Here is a 14,286-nt window from a genome sequence, read left to right on the forward strand (position 1 = left end):
CGAATGATACAAATGCAAGAGCGCTATTGTATGCTCAGATGTTGTTTTTAAATATCCTACTCTGAGGGTGGATACCATGCAAAAAATCATGCAATGGCTATGGTGGATATTGCAATGGTGGCAACATTACTTTTCCATTTCGACAACAGTGTCTTCCAAACAAAATCGACCCTTGAGCTCGAGTCTCACATCTCCACAACTTAGTTGAACACCTTTCACACATCACACAAAGACTCCCCATGGAATGCACATCCGGCTCTTGAAATAGTAGTATTGACATTGCTGGATGAACATTCGTTGCAGGCAAAGCATTTAAAATTGAGCACAATCCACCACTTTGGGGATCAAAAACAGCAATATTATGAACACGTGACTCATTAGCCACGGAATTTTCCACATTGTGGTGATTTCCAAAATCTAAACCAACATGCTGTTCAACTGGCTCATTATCCCCGTTTACAAATTCAACACGGTGAGACACACTCTCACAAACCACTCCACTAAGATTTCCCCCATGTTGGCACTTAGACATTGAAACATTATTAACATGTGACTCGAAAGTCACATGATTAAGACCATTGCAACCACCCACTAAGGGCAAAGCATTCGTCAAATCCACACCAAACTGTGGCAGGGCTTGAAATCCCCTAATGGTTCTATCCGGTGATGGCAAAACATTAGCCACATCTATACCAAACTATGGTTGGCCTAGTTCACGATGACCACTTAGAATCTCCTCATGGAACGTCAGGTTTTCAATGTCTCTTTGAATGGATCTACCACGATCTAAAATCCCTTTCCGAGCCCTGAGTCTAGCAATGTGTCGTCGCTCATACCTTGTGGAAGTAAGCATGTCCCTACGAACACGCAACACATAGTCTCTGCCAGTTGCTCAATGTGAACAACCCATATTGATCAGTTGGCCACAAAACCTATTATCAACGTATAGACACATTTAATATTTAAATATCTAAATATTAAGATTAAATATCAAGACACAAAACCACTACAACCCAGTCAATGTATCTGTCTACAAAGACGCTGCGCCCGCCCATTAGAGAGAGAGAGAGAGAGAGAGAGAGAGAGAGTGTGTGTGTGTGTGTGTGTGTGTGTGTGTGGTTGCTAAGATAGAAGTAACCTTGGTAATAAACACATGCACAATTAATCCATTTCAATTAATTAACAAAAGAAAGTAAACATGCAACCGCATAAACGACTATCAATACACTTTATCAAGGGCATGGTTTGATTTCTAAACTAAATGTATTGCGCACATTCGATGTGCACAATATATCAAATCTAAATATACCAACCATCATTGGACTATCAAATCTGCTTCATGTAAATATCGAGAAAGAGACATCACGTCATACACACTCAATACATTTTACTCAAATACGATTTGTTATATCAAAAGTGTTACACATCTTAGCACTTTCCACATAGGCTTTTTACAAAAAAGAAGCAAATATTATCATAAAAAGTGCTAGCCCATGCACTTTAAAATACACAAGACAATCTGAACCTATAAGTTCCAACCTAAGCAATTCTTGCATTATACAAGAGATCCTTCTGCAACACATACACATAGTCTCCTTAGATGCGACCATTCATCTTGCAGCTCAATTGTTGCAACAAAGCATTAAACCTACTAACATTCATTTGAAACTGCAAGAACGGCAACCGATAACCCCTTTGATAGATCACAGGTTCCTGGTCATCTCCAAGCCCCCAAACCGAAGCCCACATATCGTTCACCAGCAGATTCATTAATCTGCTTGTCTCAGAAATAATTGCTAAAAGTGCCCTTACTTCACCACCCAGATCAGTCAACACTTGTTGGAGAACACCCTATGTGTGCTTTGTCTCGCACACAACACCATGCAAACCTTTAGCATATTCATGTAACTCCATTGAGTACATGGCAAGCGCACTATCAACACGCGTACATAAACTCATCTGCATTTCCATCAACTTATTCATCTTGGCCTCAAGTTTTTTAAAGTCCGAAGCACCCGAAGTAGCCCTTGTGTTTCTTCGAATCTTTGCAGCTCTTGTACATTTAGCAACATGTATCTCTTGTCCCCTTGCCACCTCTTTCATTTTTCGCACATTCATTCTATTAGAGCCCATACATTGGCTGCAATGAAACATATAAACAATCATCTCCAAAAATATAAATAGTAGCACTTTGATACAATCACAATTAACAAAACTATCTTCCATACCCATACGAATAGCTCCAAGCTGGCAAGCATCGAAGAGATGATGTCATTGCCATTTTGTTTAATTCAACTGAATCCACTACATTCAATGGAGTCGAAAGCACTACGTTGGGAATATCTCCTATGGCTTCGCTTTGTTCCATGGCTACACCAAACTTTAGAGAGAACATAAGAGTTGCACAACAAATAAATCTCAGAGCTATTTGCACACCAAACATCAAGACATAAGTGATAAACACATTCACAACCACAAAACCTAAAAGCATGAAACAATATATGTACACTATGCATGAGTGCTATCATGCACACATGGCACTCACCAAGTACCAGCCATGCATTGCCTAAAGGCCCTGCGAATGGATCTTCATTCATGTATATCCACACAATCTTCTTGAGAGTAAAGAACATGTCCTATACATGAAGGTATCCCCAATCTCGAAATACTTATTGGTGCCAATCCCACAAGACACACAATAACTTACCAACTCACATTCGCAACCACAAACCCTAAATGCACGAAAGGATATATGTACGCTACACATGAATACTATCATGCACACATGGCACTCACCAAGTTCCAACCACGCATTGCCTAAAGGCCGTGCCAATGGATCTTCATTCATGTACATCTGCACTATCTTGAGAGAAAAGAACATGTCCTATACAGGAAGATGTCCTCAGTCTCAAAATACTTATTGGTGTCAATCCCATAGGACACACAATAACTTACCAACTCACATTCACAACCACAAACCCTAAATGCATAAAAGAATATATGTATGCTACACATGAGTGCTATCATGCACACATGACACTCACCAAGTACCAACCACACATAGCCTAAAGGCCATGCCATGTCGATCTTCATTCACATACATCAGCACAATCTTGAGAGAAAAGAACATCTCCTATATAGAAAGGTGTCCCAATCCCATAGGACACAATATAGCGTATCAACTCACATTCGCAACCACAAACCCTAAATGCATGAAAGAACACATAAGCCACCTAAGTATGAGAGAGAGAGAGAGAGAGAGAGAGAGAGGCAAACTATACAAAGTGTCCCAACATATCAAAGCTGCAATCATTCTATGTATCTAATCCAATCTAAGTTACAAAAGTACATTAGCAAAATTGCTTAGTAATCGAGAGAGAAACATAGAGAAACAGAGAGAAAGAGGGACTATCAAAATGGTTTAAAAGTAGTTTTATAATTTGCAAGACACATACGATGTGTTTCAAAATGAAGATTTTCATCAAACAATTCATTTAAGAAGTCTTGCAGGAATTACATATACCAAGCAAACCATGACAAAGAAGCACTGGTTAACATTGCCAAAAACCTATTGTGAACCACTATTCAAAGATGCAACATTCTCTAGTGCATATCAAGGGCAATGATCTCCAGTGCCAGAAGATAAGCCTGCACGGCGATTCATCTGCGTTAACATTGCTGAAAATCTATTCAGATAAACTTTCAAAGAAGTAAGTTGCACATCAAGAGCAATGTTCTCCGGTGCAACTAAGCTCTCGTTCTTGTGTGCAATCAGCTCACATACTCCATCCTCTATACGACCTGCACTATCAAGAATATCTTTCAACTTCTCTTCTTAATCGTTCAAAGATCTAGCACGTGGCCACCAATTTTTATGGATATGTTCATAAATGTCACCTATATAACCCTTGATTTCTTCTAACTCGCCTGTATCGTTATTGCATCAGCAAGGTGCCCTTCATATTTCTCGTCCAACATTCTCTCAATCCTCTATAGACGATCACCAATGCTCTCAGAAATTGAAATCGAAGCTTTTTGACGCCGAAATAGTGTCTTCACTTGCTTTTCAATCCCATCCAAGCGACGAATAAACCTTAAGGAACCAACAGAACTCTCATGCCTTGCAACATGCTTAAGTGCACGATGAATGGCCTTTTTCCTTGTGGCCTCCTTTATTTTGTGTGCATTCGTTTGCACGTTAGAAGTGCACTGTATAATAGCTTCTACAGACATATTCTTGTTTGCTGTAGAAGCCTTCATACTGGACAAAAAGCACGTGTTAGCCTTGAGGGATATATAAAATATTCTCAAAATTTAAAAACAACAAAAACTCCCATGTCTAATACTGCCAAAGTTCAACTAACCCTCTCTCTCTGCTTCTCCCTCTCCCTCTCTATACACTTAACCAACCAACCAATGCACTAACTAACCAACCTCTAAACTAAAGTAACCTACCAACTAAACTAACTAAACCAAGTAAGGTAAGCAACTAATATAAGGTAAAACCTACTAACTTACTAATCAATCATCAAATTGTCTACTAACTTACAAAAAACAAACAACCTATTTAACTCACTTACTATATTTAACTAACTTACTATTTAAACCAATAGATACATCAAAACAAATTTACAACCTGAGAGAGAGAGAGAGAGAGAGAGAGATCACCGAACTAAAACAAACTAACCCTAAACTATATCTAAAGTAACTAACACAAATAACCAATCAATCTAACTAAACTATTCGATAGATAATAAACAAAAATAATTTAAACTAACTAATCTAATAAGCCAACGGATCTAACCAAACTAACCCTAAACTATATCTAAAGTAACTAACACACAAACTAACCCTAAACTATATCTAAAGTAACTAACACAAATGACCAATCAATCTAACTAAACTATTCGATAGATAATAAACAAAAATAATTTAAACTAACTAATCTAATAAGCTAACGGATCTAACCAAACTATATCTAAAGTAACTAACACACAATCTAAAGTAACTACTAACTACTAACTATCCAAATTAACTAACTAAATAACTAAATAACTAAATAAACTAAATAACTAACTAAATAAACTAACTAAACTAAATAAACAACCAAAACTAACTAGACTAACTAACCACAAACTAACTAAACTAATCTCTCTCTCTCTCTCTCTCTCTCTCTCTCTCTCTCTAACCCTACCTTACTAACCCTAAACTATATCTAAAGTAACTAACACACAATCTAAAGTAACTACTAACTTACTATTTAACTTATCTAATCAACTAACTAAATAAACTAACTAACAAAATAAAATAACCGAAACTAACTAAATAACTAATTAAATAAACCAACTAAACTAACTAAACAACCAAAACTAACTAAATAACTAAATAAACTAACCACAAACAACCAAAACTAATCTCTCTCTCTCTCTCTCTCTCTCTCTCTCTCGTAACTAACACATATATAAACTAAAACAAAAAAGCAAACTAACCCTAAACTATATCTAAAGTAACTACTACCTTACTAAACCTAAATTATATTTAAAGTAACTAACACACAATCTAAAGTAACTACTAACTTACTATTTAACTTATCTAATCAACTAACTAAATAAACTAACTAACTAAATAAAATAACCAAAACTAACTAAATAACTAATTAAATAAACTAACTAAACAACCAAAACTAACTGAATAACTAATTAAATAAACTAACTAAACAACCAAAACTAACCAAATAACTATATAAAATAACTAAATAAACTAACTAAACTAACTAAGCAACTAATCTAAGGTAAAACCTACTAACTAACTAACCCATAACACATATATAAACTAAAACAAAAAAACAAACTAAATAAAATAACTAAATAACAAACTAAACTAACTAAACTAAATAAACAACCAAAACTAACTAAACTAACTAACCACAAACTAACTAAACTAATCTCTCTCTCTCTCTCTCTCTCTCTCTCTCTCTCTCTCTCTCTCTCTCTCTCTCTCTCTCTTAAAACTAAATAAACACGACCAAAAACAAAACTAACTAACTAAACTAAAGTTAACTAACTAACCAAACTAAACTAAGGTAAAACCTACCAACTAACTAACCCATAACACATATATAAACCAAAACAAAAAAAACAAACTAACACAAATAACCAATCAATCTAACTAAACTATTCGATAGTCAATAAACAAAAATAATTTAAACTAACTAATCTAATAAGCTAACGGATCTAACCAAACTAACCCTAAACTATATCTAAAGTAACTAACACACAATCTAAAGTAACTACTAACTTAATATTTAACTTAATAAACTAACTAAACTAGATAACCACAAATAACCAAATTAACTAACTAAATAACTAAATAAATTAAATAACTAACTAAACTAAACAACTAAATCCATATATAACACACAAAAATAATTTAAACTAACTTATCTAATAAACTAACTAAATAAACTAGCTAAACTAAATAACTAAATAAAATAACTAAAACAAACTAACCCTAAACTATATCTAAAGTAACTAACACACAATCTAAAGTAACTACTAACTAAACTAAATAAGTAAATAAAACAACTAAATAAACTAAATAACTAACTAAACTAAGTAAACAACCAAAACTAACTAACCACAAATCTAACCTAACTAACTAACAACCTATTTAACTAACTAACTTACTATTTAAACCAATAAATACATCAAAACACATTTACAATCAGAGAGAGAGAGAGAGAGAGAGAGAGAGAGAGAGAGAGAGAGAGAGAGAGAGAGAGAGATCACCGACCTGAAATACCAATCCTCACAAACAAACTGCACAAAATAAACCAAAATACCAATAAATTAAACCATACCAAGCAAAGCAACCTCTCTCTCTCTCTCTCTCTCTCTAAACTAAAACTAAAACAAACAAACATATATAAACTTTAAAAAAAACAAACTAACCCTAAACTAACATACAATCTAAAGTAAGTAAGCAACTAATCTAAGGTAAAACCTACTAACTAACTAACCCATAACACATATATAAACTAAAACAAAAAAACAAACTAACCCTAAACTATATCTAAAGTAACTAACACACAATCTAAAGTACTACATAACTAAATCCATATATAACACACAAAAATAATTTAAACTAACTTATCTAATCAACTAACTAAATAAACTAAGTAAACAACCAAAACTTATCTAATCAACTAACTAAATAAACTAACTAACTAAATAAAATAACCAAAACTAACTAAATAACTATATACAATAAAATAACTAAATAAACTAACTAAACTAGCTAACCACAAACAACCAAAACTAATCTCTCTATATCTCTCTCTCTAATGTTAATGTCAATGGGTCTCTCTCTCTCTCTCTCTCTCTCTCTCTCTCAATAGTTATAGATTTCAATATTAGACTTAATCACTTTACAATGAGAATAGGATATCTTTGTATCCTTTATGTTGTTACTTCCAATAATACACCATTACCATTCCCTCCTTGGTCGTAGCCTTTCGCCTTCCATTTTAGTATAAACATCATTTTCAAAAGTAAAGAATAGAAGCTGCTTTTAACATCATTTTCAAAAGTCTTTGCCATCCTATCTATGACTTGTCTATAAGTAAGCAACATAAAGATTAAAACACATTACAATATAGTATCATTGCTCAACTCAAGTTGATGCAAAAGAAATTCTAGTCCTCTCTTACACACACAATTGAAGCTCATGAGCTCCTCTCCACAGCAGGCCAGACTTCATAGAGAGAGAGAGAGAGAAAACACGCTCTCCTCATTTTTCAGCCAGTCTCCTTCTTTATTAATTGTAGTAACCTTACTTCCTCCCTGCCTAGAGCTGCTGCCCATCACAACCAGCTGCCACCAAGTTAGGGGCTACCAAACACCTGCATTTTCAGTCATGGGGGATTCAACATCTGTTATGACACCTGGCAGCCCTTGAGTTTGCTGTCCACAGGTCCATTCATCTAACAGATACCTCCATTTTTTGCCCACAGTTGCTACTCGGCTTCACATGTGGCTCAATAGTGCTGTCAAAGAGAAGTAATACTCTCTCTCTCTCTCTCTGACGACTGGCCGTCAGGGAGAGAGAGAGTTACTCCCCAGAGAGAGAGAGAGAGTATTACTCCCCGCCCTCGCTAGACTCAGGAACACCAGGCTCTCACCCAGTAGTGGTACCTATCCCATGTCGCCAGGTGGGAGCCTCCGCCACCACCCACCACACCACATAGCAAACCCCCGCAGCGATGCTGCAGGAAATTGCCACATATGCTGTGATCGACGGCTGTGATGCTGCAGCTCCTCTGCCCTGCATGCTGATTGTCTGCCCAATGATCAGCTTCAGAGTCTCCATGATCTGCAGCGGATGATCTGTGAGGCACACCTCGCCTGCTACTCTCTCTCTCTCTCTTTGATAGCCAGTTAGAGAGAGCATTCGAATAGAGACATTATTAGAGTTGGTGTGGCAGACTGTGCAATGTGTTGAACGGATGTTTTGTGCTGCTACCCCTGTTAACAGACCAGTCGCGAGGTAAGGGCGGAATGAGCTGAGTCCACATTGATGCTGCAGGGTGGCGTACTCCCCAGCCCAGCCTTGGCCAAGAGATGAGACGAAAGTGCTCATTGAATTTAATAAGAGAACATTTCAAGAAGCAATGCATTGTCTGCATAAGAATCTTAACGATGAAAGTGCTCGATTGAGAGAGAGTTATCTGCCTGTGCAATCGATGCAGGAAGTGAACAGGATGAACATGTGAGAGGAAGTGTACGTGACGAGAAGGGCTTTTGAGAGAGAGATAGAAGAGAGAGAGAGAGACTATGTAATACTCTCTCTCTCTCTCTCTCTCTCTCTGATAGCCAGTTGTCAGAGAGAGAGGGAGAGAGAGAACACGCGTTCTCTCTCTCTTTGACGACTGGTCGTCAAAGAGAGAGAGAGAGATTATAAGATTAGGCGGCAGGCTGTAGCATTGCAGCAGCCTATCGACCAGGAAGTCAGCCCGTCGACCAGGAAGTTACCCCATGGGACCAAGAAGATATGACGGGTAGTGGAGAGGACATGACTAGCAGTGGAGAGAGAGAGAGAGAGAGAGAGAGAGAGAGAGAGAGAGAGAGAGAGAGAGAGAGAGAGAGAGAGAGAGAGAGAGAGGACTGACCTGTTGCGTGCTGCCTGCTGGCTTGCCTCCTTCTGTGCCGTGAGAGTGAGAGTGAGAGGAGAAGAGAAGAGAAGAGAAGGTGGTGGAAGGAGACCACATTTCCTTCTGTCCCCAATCATGTGACATAAATGGTCACTTACCTTTCCTTCTGCCCCCAATCATGTGACATAAATGGTCACTTTGGTGTGGTTTGGGAGCTAGGTTCGGGAGCACTGTGGTGGTTCAACACTTTCCCGAACCTGTAGCTCAAATAATAATGTAGTATAGATGCAAGATTGTACATAGTATTGGACTCGAAGGCAAGAAGTCACAACCTATGAAACTCATGTAGAGATGTGCATGTGTGGGAGTAAAGGTGGGTGTGGGTGTAGTGGTGTGTGTGTGAGAGTAGGGTGTGCTTGGCCCAAACTTTGGCTAAAAAGTAAAAAGAAAATCTCCCACTATTTTTCGAAACAACTACTACAAACTCACCATGTGAAAGCTTTAAAGTTAAAAAAAACTCATTTTTTCCTTTCTAAAATACCCCATGTGAAAGTCCTTGCAACTAATTTTTTAAAACCAATAGTGTGTAGCCTAATTAGTAACAAGGGTGTGTGAGTTTCATGAGGTCTTGACTTTAAACACTAGGGGCAATGGCCTATCGAAATGGGGTTTTAAATGGTACCTTAGGTTGGTTATACATAGGCCTAGATGGCTGTTCACCGTGCAAAATGAAGGAACATTGAATTGACGTGTCAATGATCGCAATATCCGCGTGATGGATAGATAGATGTGGGTGGGGGAGATCTTTGATACGTTGCCGAGGGCCAAATGTGCACCCAAGTGGGAAGAGGACAATCAACCTTATTAAAAAAGACAGCATGATTGACAAGCTTTGAACATGTGACGAAAACTTCCACGTCATGAGCTCCAACCAATAGGCTACCATTTCATTTTCATAACTTTATCTGTGCCGCCCAATGTGTAAAGAAATCGTTGAACAGTTTTGAGGGCGGGCGGCGTAACTATATGAAAACACATGACCAAAAATAAAAACTAAAAAAGCTTCTGATTCGGCGATCGCAAAGGTTTCCGAATTTGACTAACTTGTTGGACAGCAATCCGACATTTCTCCAAAAAGTCGCATATTTAGAGGGGATCAGCTATTATCGTTCTCCGAAGAAAAGAAAAGAAAATAAGAGCCTTCAAGCAAAATATATATACTTCTCCTGTGACAGGCTGTGCACTGTTCCTCCACGATAAGATTGTTATCCCCTCCGCCATCATCGTCAATTGCCCTGCGTTTTCTGAAGCGAAGAGATACGATTGAAGGGCCCCTTAGACACCAAGAGGAGGAAATTTGTTGGACCGAACGAGGAAGAATGAGAAGTGTAATGCGAGAGTGAAGGCATTCATCTGTTACGGGTAAGTCTGAGGGGTGTGTGTTCATTGTGACAGAGTGCGCCTTTTGTTCGTACTGCTAGTAGAGCATACAGTAAAACCAGAGTACCAAAAATAACTTCAGACTTAAGCTTCTTCATTGGATTCGATAGGACGAGGGTTTCAAGAATTTGCACAGGGCCTCGAGACAAGTAACTGAGTTCGATAGATGTGGCAGAGATGGAAGGACGTGATTGGCAGATTTCAACTACTGGAGGCAAGCAAGGTGTTGACTACCATGAAGTGCCTACATGTGCGGTTTGCATGGAAAAGCTAGGTACTTATGGTGGACCCTCTTCGCTAGCATGTGGTCATAACGGCTGTCTTGAGTGCCTTAAACAGGTTGGACTAATCCTCGAATTTGAACATTTGTGTTGTTATTGATGACAAGAAAGGTGTATTGAATTCATACACCTGGATTGTTAGTGATTCAGTGCTCTGTTGAATGTTGATTCTGTCTCCAGGTGCAAGTGCGTAATATTGTTCCTCTCTGTCCACTCTGTCGAACTCCATTTGATCGGGGATTGCAGTTGGTGCCTAACTTGGACCTTAAGGATGCATTGGAGAAACTAGATTTTGTAGCACTTTACTCTGGAATGGGTAACAAGCAACAAGTGAAGCCAATTGTAGGTGACATTCAAAGCCTCGATGCTGGAATATTGATGCCTGCCACAGCTCATTCAAAGGATGTCACAGATCTGAGATTGGGTGTATCGAATGCATTCCATCCACATGAAATGGCTCTTGGTGATGTGGCAGAGTATCCACAGCCTGAAGTTAATTTTTGGAACTTAGCAAAAGGAGTGCTGGCCATCTTAACAGGTAGGACACAAAAGTCTGCTGAGCAGGGGAATTTGATATCTGATAACTATGTAAGTGAAGATATGGTCCAAGAAGATTGTGGAAATATATGGGACAGTGTTTATCTTCCTAGTGCGCCACCACTTTTGACAGGTCCTGGCGAGGATTCTCGGTTGTTGAGGGCTGTACTTGAGGCTGACCCTCCGCAGTGGATTCCAGATAGTGCATGCAGGAACTGTATGCAGTGCAATGCAAAGTTTCAGCCGCTTTCTAGAGGAAGGCACCACTGCCGTTTCTGTGGGGGTATATTTTGCAGATCTTGTTCAACTGGGAGATGCTTATTGCCAGTTAAATTTATGGAAAGGGATCCTCAAAGAGTTTGTGATGCATGTTATGAGAAATTAGAATCCACACAACACTTTCTGAGCATGTATGTGAGCAATGCGGCACAAATTGCAATTCATGATGTAACTGATCCTACCTGCATGAGAGGTTGGGTAAACAATCCACTAGGCATGTCCATGCAGGGCGAAATTTACAAAGCTACAAAGACTTTAAGAAGCTTCTGCAAGGTATGCTTGGAAATGACTTGCTATCTAGTACTGCTTTAGGATTTATATGAGATGTCCATCCTTTAATTTTATACTATTTCCTTCTGCAGACGAGTAGGCTAAAACCAGAGCTTGCGATTCCTGAGGCAATTCTTAAAGGAGCTAAAGGTCTTGCCATTCTTACAGTTGTGAAAGTTGGGATAGTACTAACTTACAAGCTAGGGACTGGTCTGATAGTTGCGAAAAGAGATGATGGTAGCTGGTCGCCACCTTCTGCAATCATGTCGTGTGGATTAGCATGGGGTTTGCAAGTAAGCATTCCTTTTCGTATTGATTAATCTGTCACTCTTGCTTATTAGTTTCTTTATCTAAATCTGCATGGTGCTATCTCTGTCTGTAAAAAAGGCTCTCTTATCTAGTACAGAATAATTGAATCAAATTTATTCTTAAGGAGTGTGCCAATGCCATGCTCTATCTGGTAATGACTTTGCTTGAGGGATTCCTTTTTTCAAGCACACATGAAGCTCCTGGTGAGACCATGTAGAATCACCCTGTCTTTACAGAAACGTATTGAACTTTTTTTCAAGTAGATGCATGCACAACATATTCATGCTTGAATCTCATCTGTTAGCCTGCATGGTATTGTGCTCACAAAGCTTTGTACAAGTGGACACTTATGTGTCCACATGCAGTGTTAGTATTTGAAACTGCCGATTGCTTGCGGGTAGTCAGCTAATTTATTCATGAGTTCGCAGAGGCACATGGACATAGTGCAGACTTACAGCTGGAAATGAAATATTAAGTGGGTGCAGAGGGCCTTAGTGGAGTGGTGGTGATGAATAACTGTTGTCATCACAAATTCAATCTTGAGTCTTTGAATGAGATGCAAAGATAAGGCAGTGAGCAAAAATTAAAAGTCAATGTGCTCTTTCTTTGTGTTACAAATGGCATGTATAACCACATGAATAAACAAGCAAGTGACAAGTCATTTATTAGTAAAATAAAATTCAATAATACATAGGTAAATGGGAAATGTTCTTGTGGAGTTTGGGATTATTTTCCTAAAAAAAGAAATTCTTGTAAATGTCCCCATATACTTAGGGATCCACAAGGGATTATCCTTTGCTTTCAACTATTAGCCACTTTTTATTGCGGATATTGCCACATCTTTGGGATAGATGTACAAGCTCTAAGTGGAAGAATGGTGTGTATTGGCCTTATATTTGAAAAGTAATATGAAGAGTGGAGGGCTATTGAAATCGATACTTTGTGCCTTAAAAAGTGAAAGTCACTTTAATTCACTTTTCTTATCATTAACAACCAGCCGACGCTTGCTTAGCTCATTAAATACTATGGCCAAGTGTTTCTAATGCTCCACTCCATTCTTTGAATGAATAATCGTGTCACCAAAGAATGTACCAAGAATTACTCTATGAGGTGTGAAAATTCTATCCATCATGTAATTGAAGGTAGCTGCAGCATCAGTGATCCCAAATGGCATGACTAGGAAACTCATATGAACCAAAGGAAGTGTGAAAAGCTGTCTTAGGCACATCATACAATCTAATACAAATTTGTTGGTATCCACTTTTCAGATCTATATGGCTGAAAATAGGAGACCCTTGCAATCGACCCATAGTGTCATCAATCCTAGGAATTGGAAATAGATTCTTGATCATTATTTTGTTCAATGCTCGATAGCCTATGCAAAAATGCTGTGAACTATCCTTTTTTTGCACCAACACCACTAGGGAACAGTAAGGAGATGAGCTGGGCTGAATCAACCCCTTTTTCAACAACTTATTAACCTTGATTCATAATCTCCTCCTGTTGGGCTGCACTATAAGGTAGCTTATTCAAAGGGCTACTGCCGAGGATTAAATCTGTGGTGTGATCCTCAAGCCTTTTAGGCACCAATAGTCTTGATAGTGACTCTAAAAAGCCATAGTTATACTCTTTCAAAAATCCCATGTGATCCTTATGTAACGTAGACATATTATATAGCTTCATTATATTCTTTATCTTTGGCAAACACTAAGCCAATTCTTCCTGCATGTCCATTGACTTGTAGTCGGAACGTATGTCAAAACCATATGAGACTTTGTCTTGAGTGCAAAAACTATACACCATAGAATGCAAGAACGGCCAAAGCCACTGCTTTCAAAAAGACTTCTATCATGGTAGGGACCATGTTTTTCATTAGGGACCCTATTTGTACCTATTAGTTATGAACTTACTATTGTTATGAAAGAAAATCCCTAGGCTTAGTAAGAGCAATGAGTACGGAGCTTATGGTTACACAACTTTTCTTTTGCATACATTGAAAGATGATCTTTCATTGCTATGAAA

The 14,286-nt window shown here is 38.1% G+C and overlaps 1 protein-coding gene across 4 annotated transcripts in view; it reads left to right on the top strand.

The window, feature by feature from the left end:
* The first annotated feature begins 10,309 nt into the window (after positions 1 to 10,309).
* The window catches only part of LOC148009558 (uncharacterized), a 50,725-nt gene continuing 46,748 nt past the window's right edge, over positions 10,310 to 14,286 (top strand). For 2 of the 4 annotated variants that reach the window (XM_087673502.1, XM_087673503.1), the window contains exons 1-4: positions 10,310 to 10,570; positions 10,699 to 10,927; positions 11,050 to 11,958; positions 12,048 to 12,248. In XM_087673502.1, the coding sequence (XP_087529628.1) occupies positions 10,766 to 10,927; positions 11,050 to 11,958; positions 12,048 to 12,248 (1,272 nt within the window). In that variant the 5' untranslated portion in view covers positions 10,310 to 10,570; positions 10,699 to 10,765. The remainder of the gene's footprint in view (positions 10,571 to 10,698; positions 10,928 to 11,049; positions 11,959 to 12,047; positions 12,249 to 14,286) is intronic. The other 2 variants (XM_087673501.1, XM_087673500.1) reach the window with 2 other exon arrangements.

The sequence above is a fragment of the Lygodium microphyllum genome, chromosome 30 (assembly GCF_053477565.2).
Source record: "Lygodium microphyllum isolate KBCC chromosome 30, Lygodium_microphyllum_v1.1.10, whole genome shotgun sequence".
Lineage (NCBI taxonomy): Eukaryota > Viridiplantae > Streptophyta > Polypodiopsida > Schizaeales > Lygodiaceae > Lygodium > Lygodium microphyllum.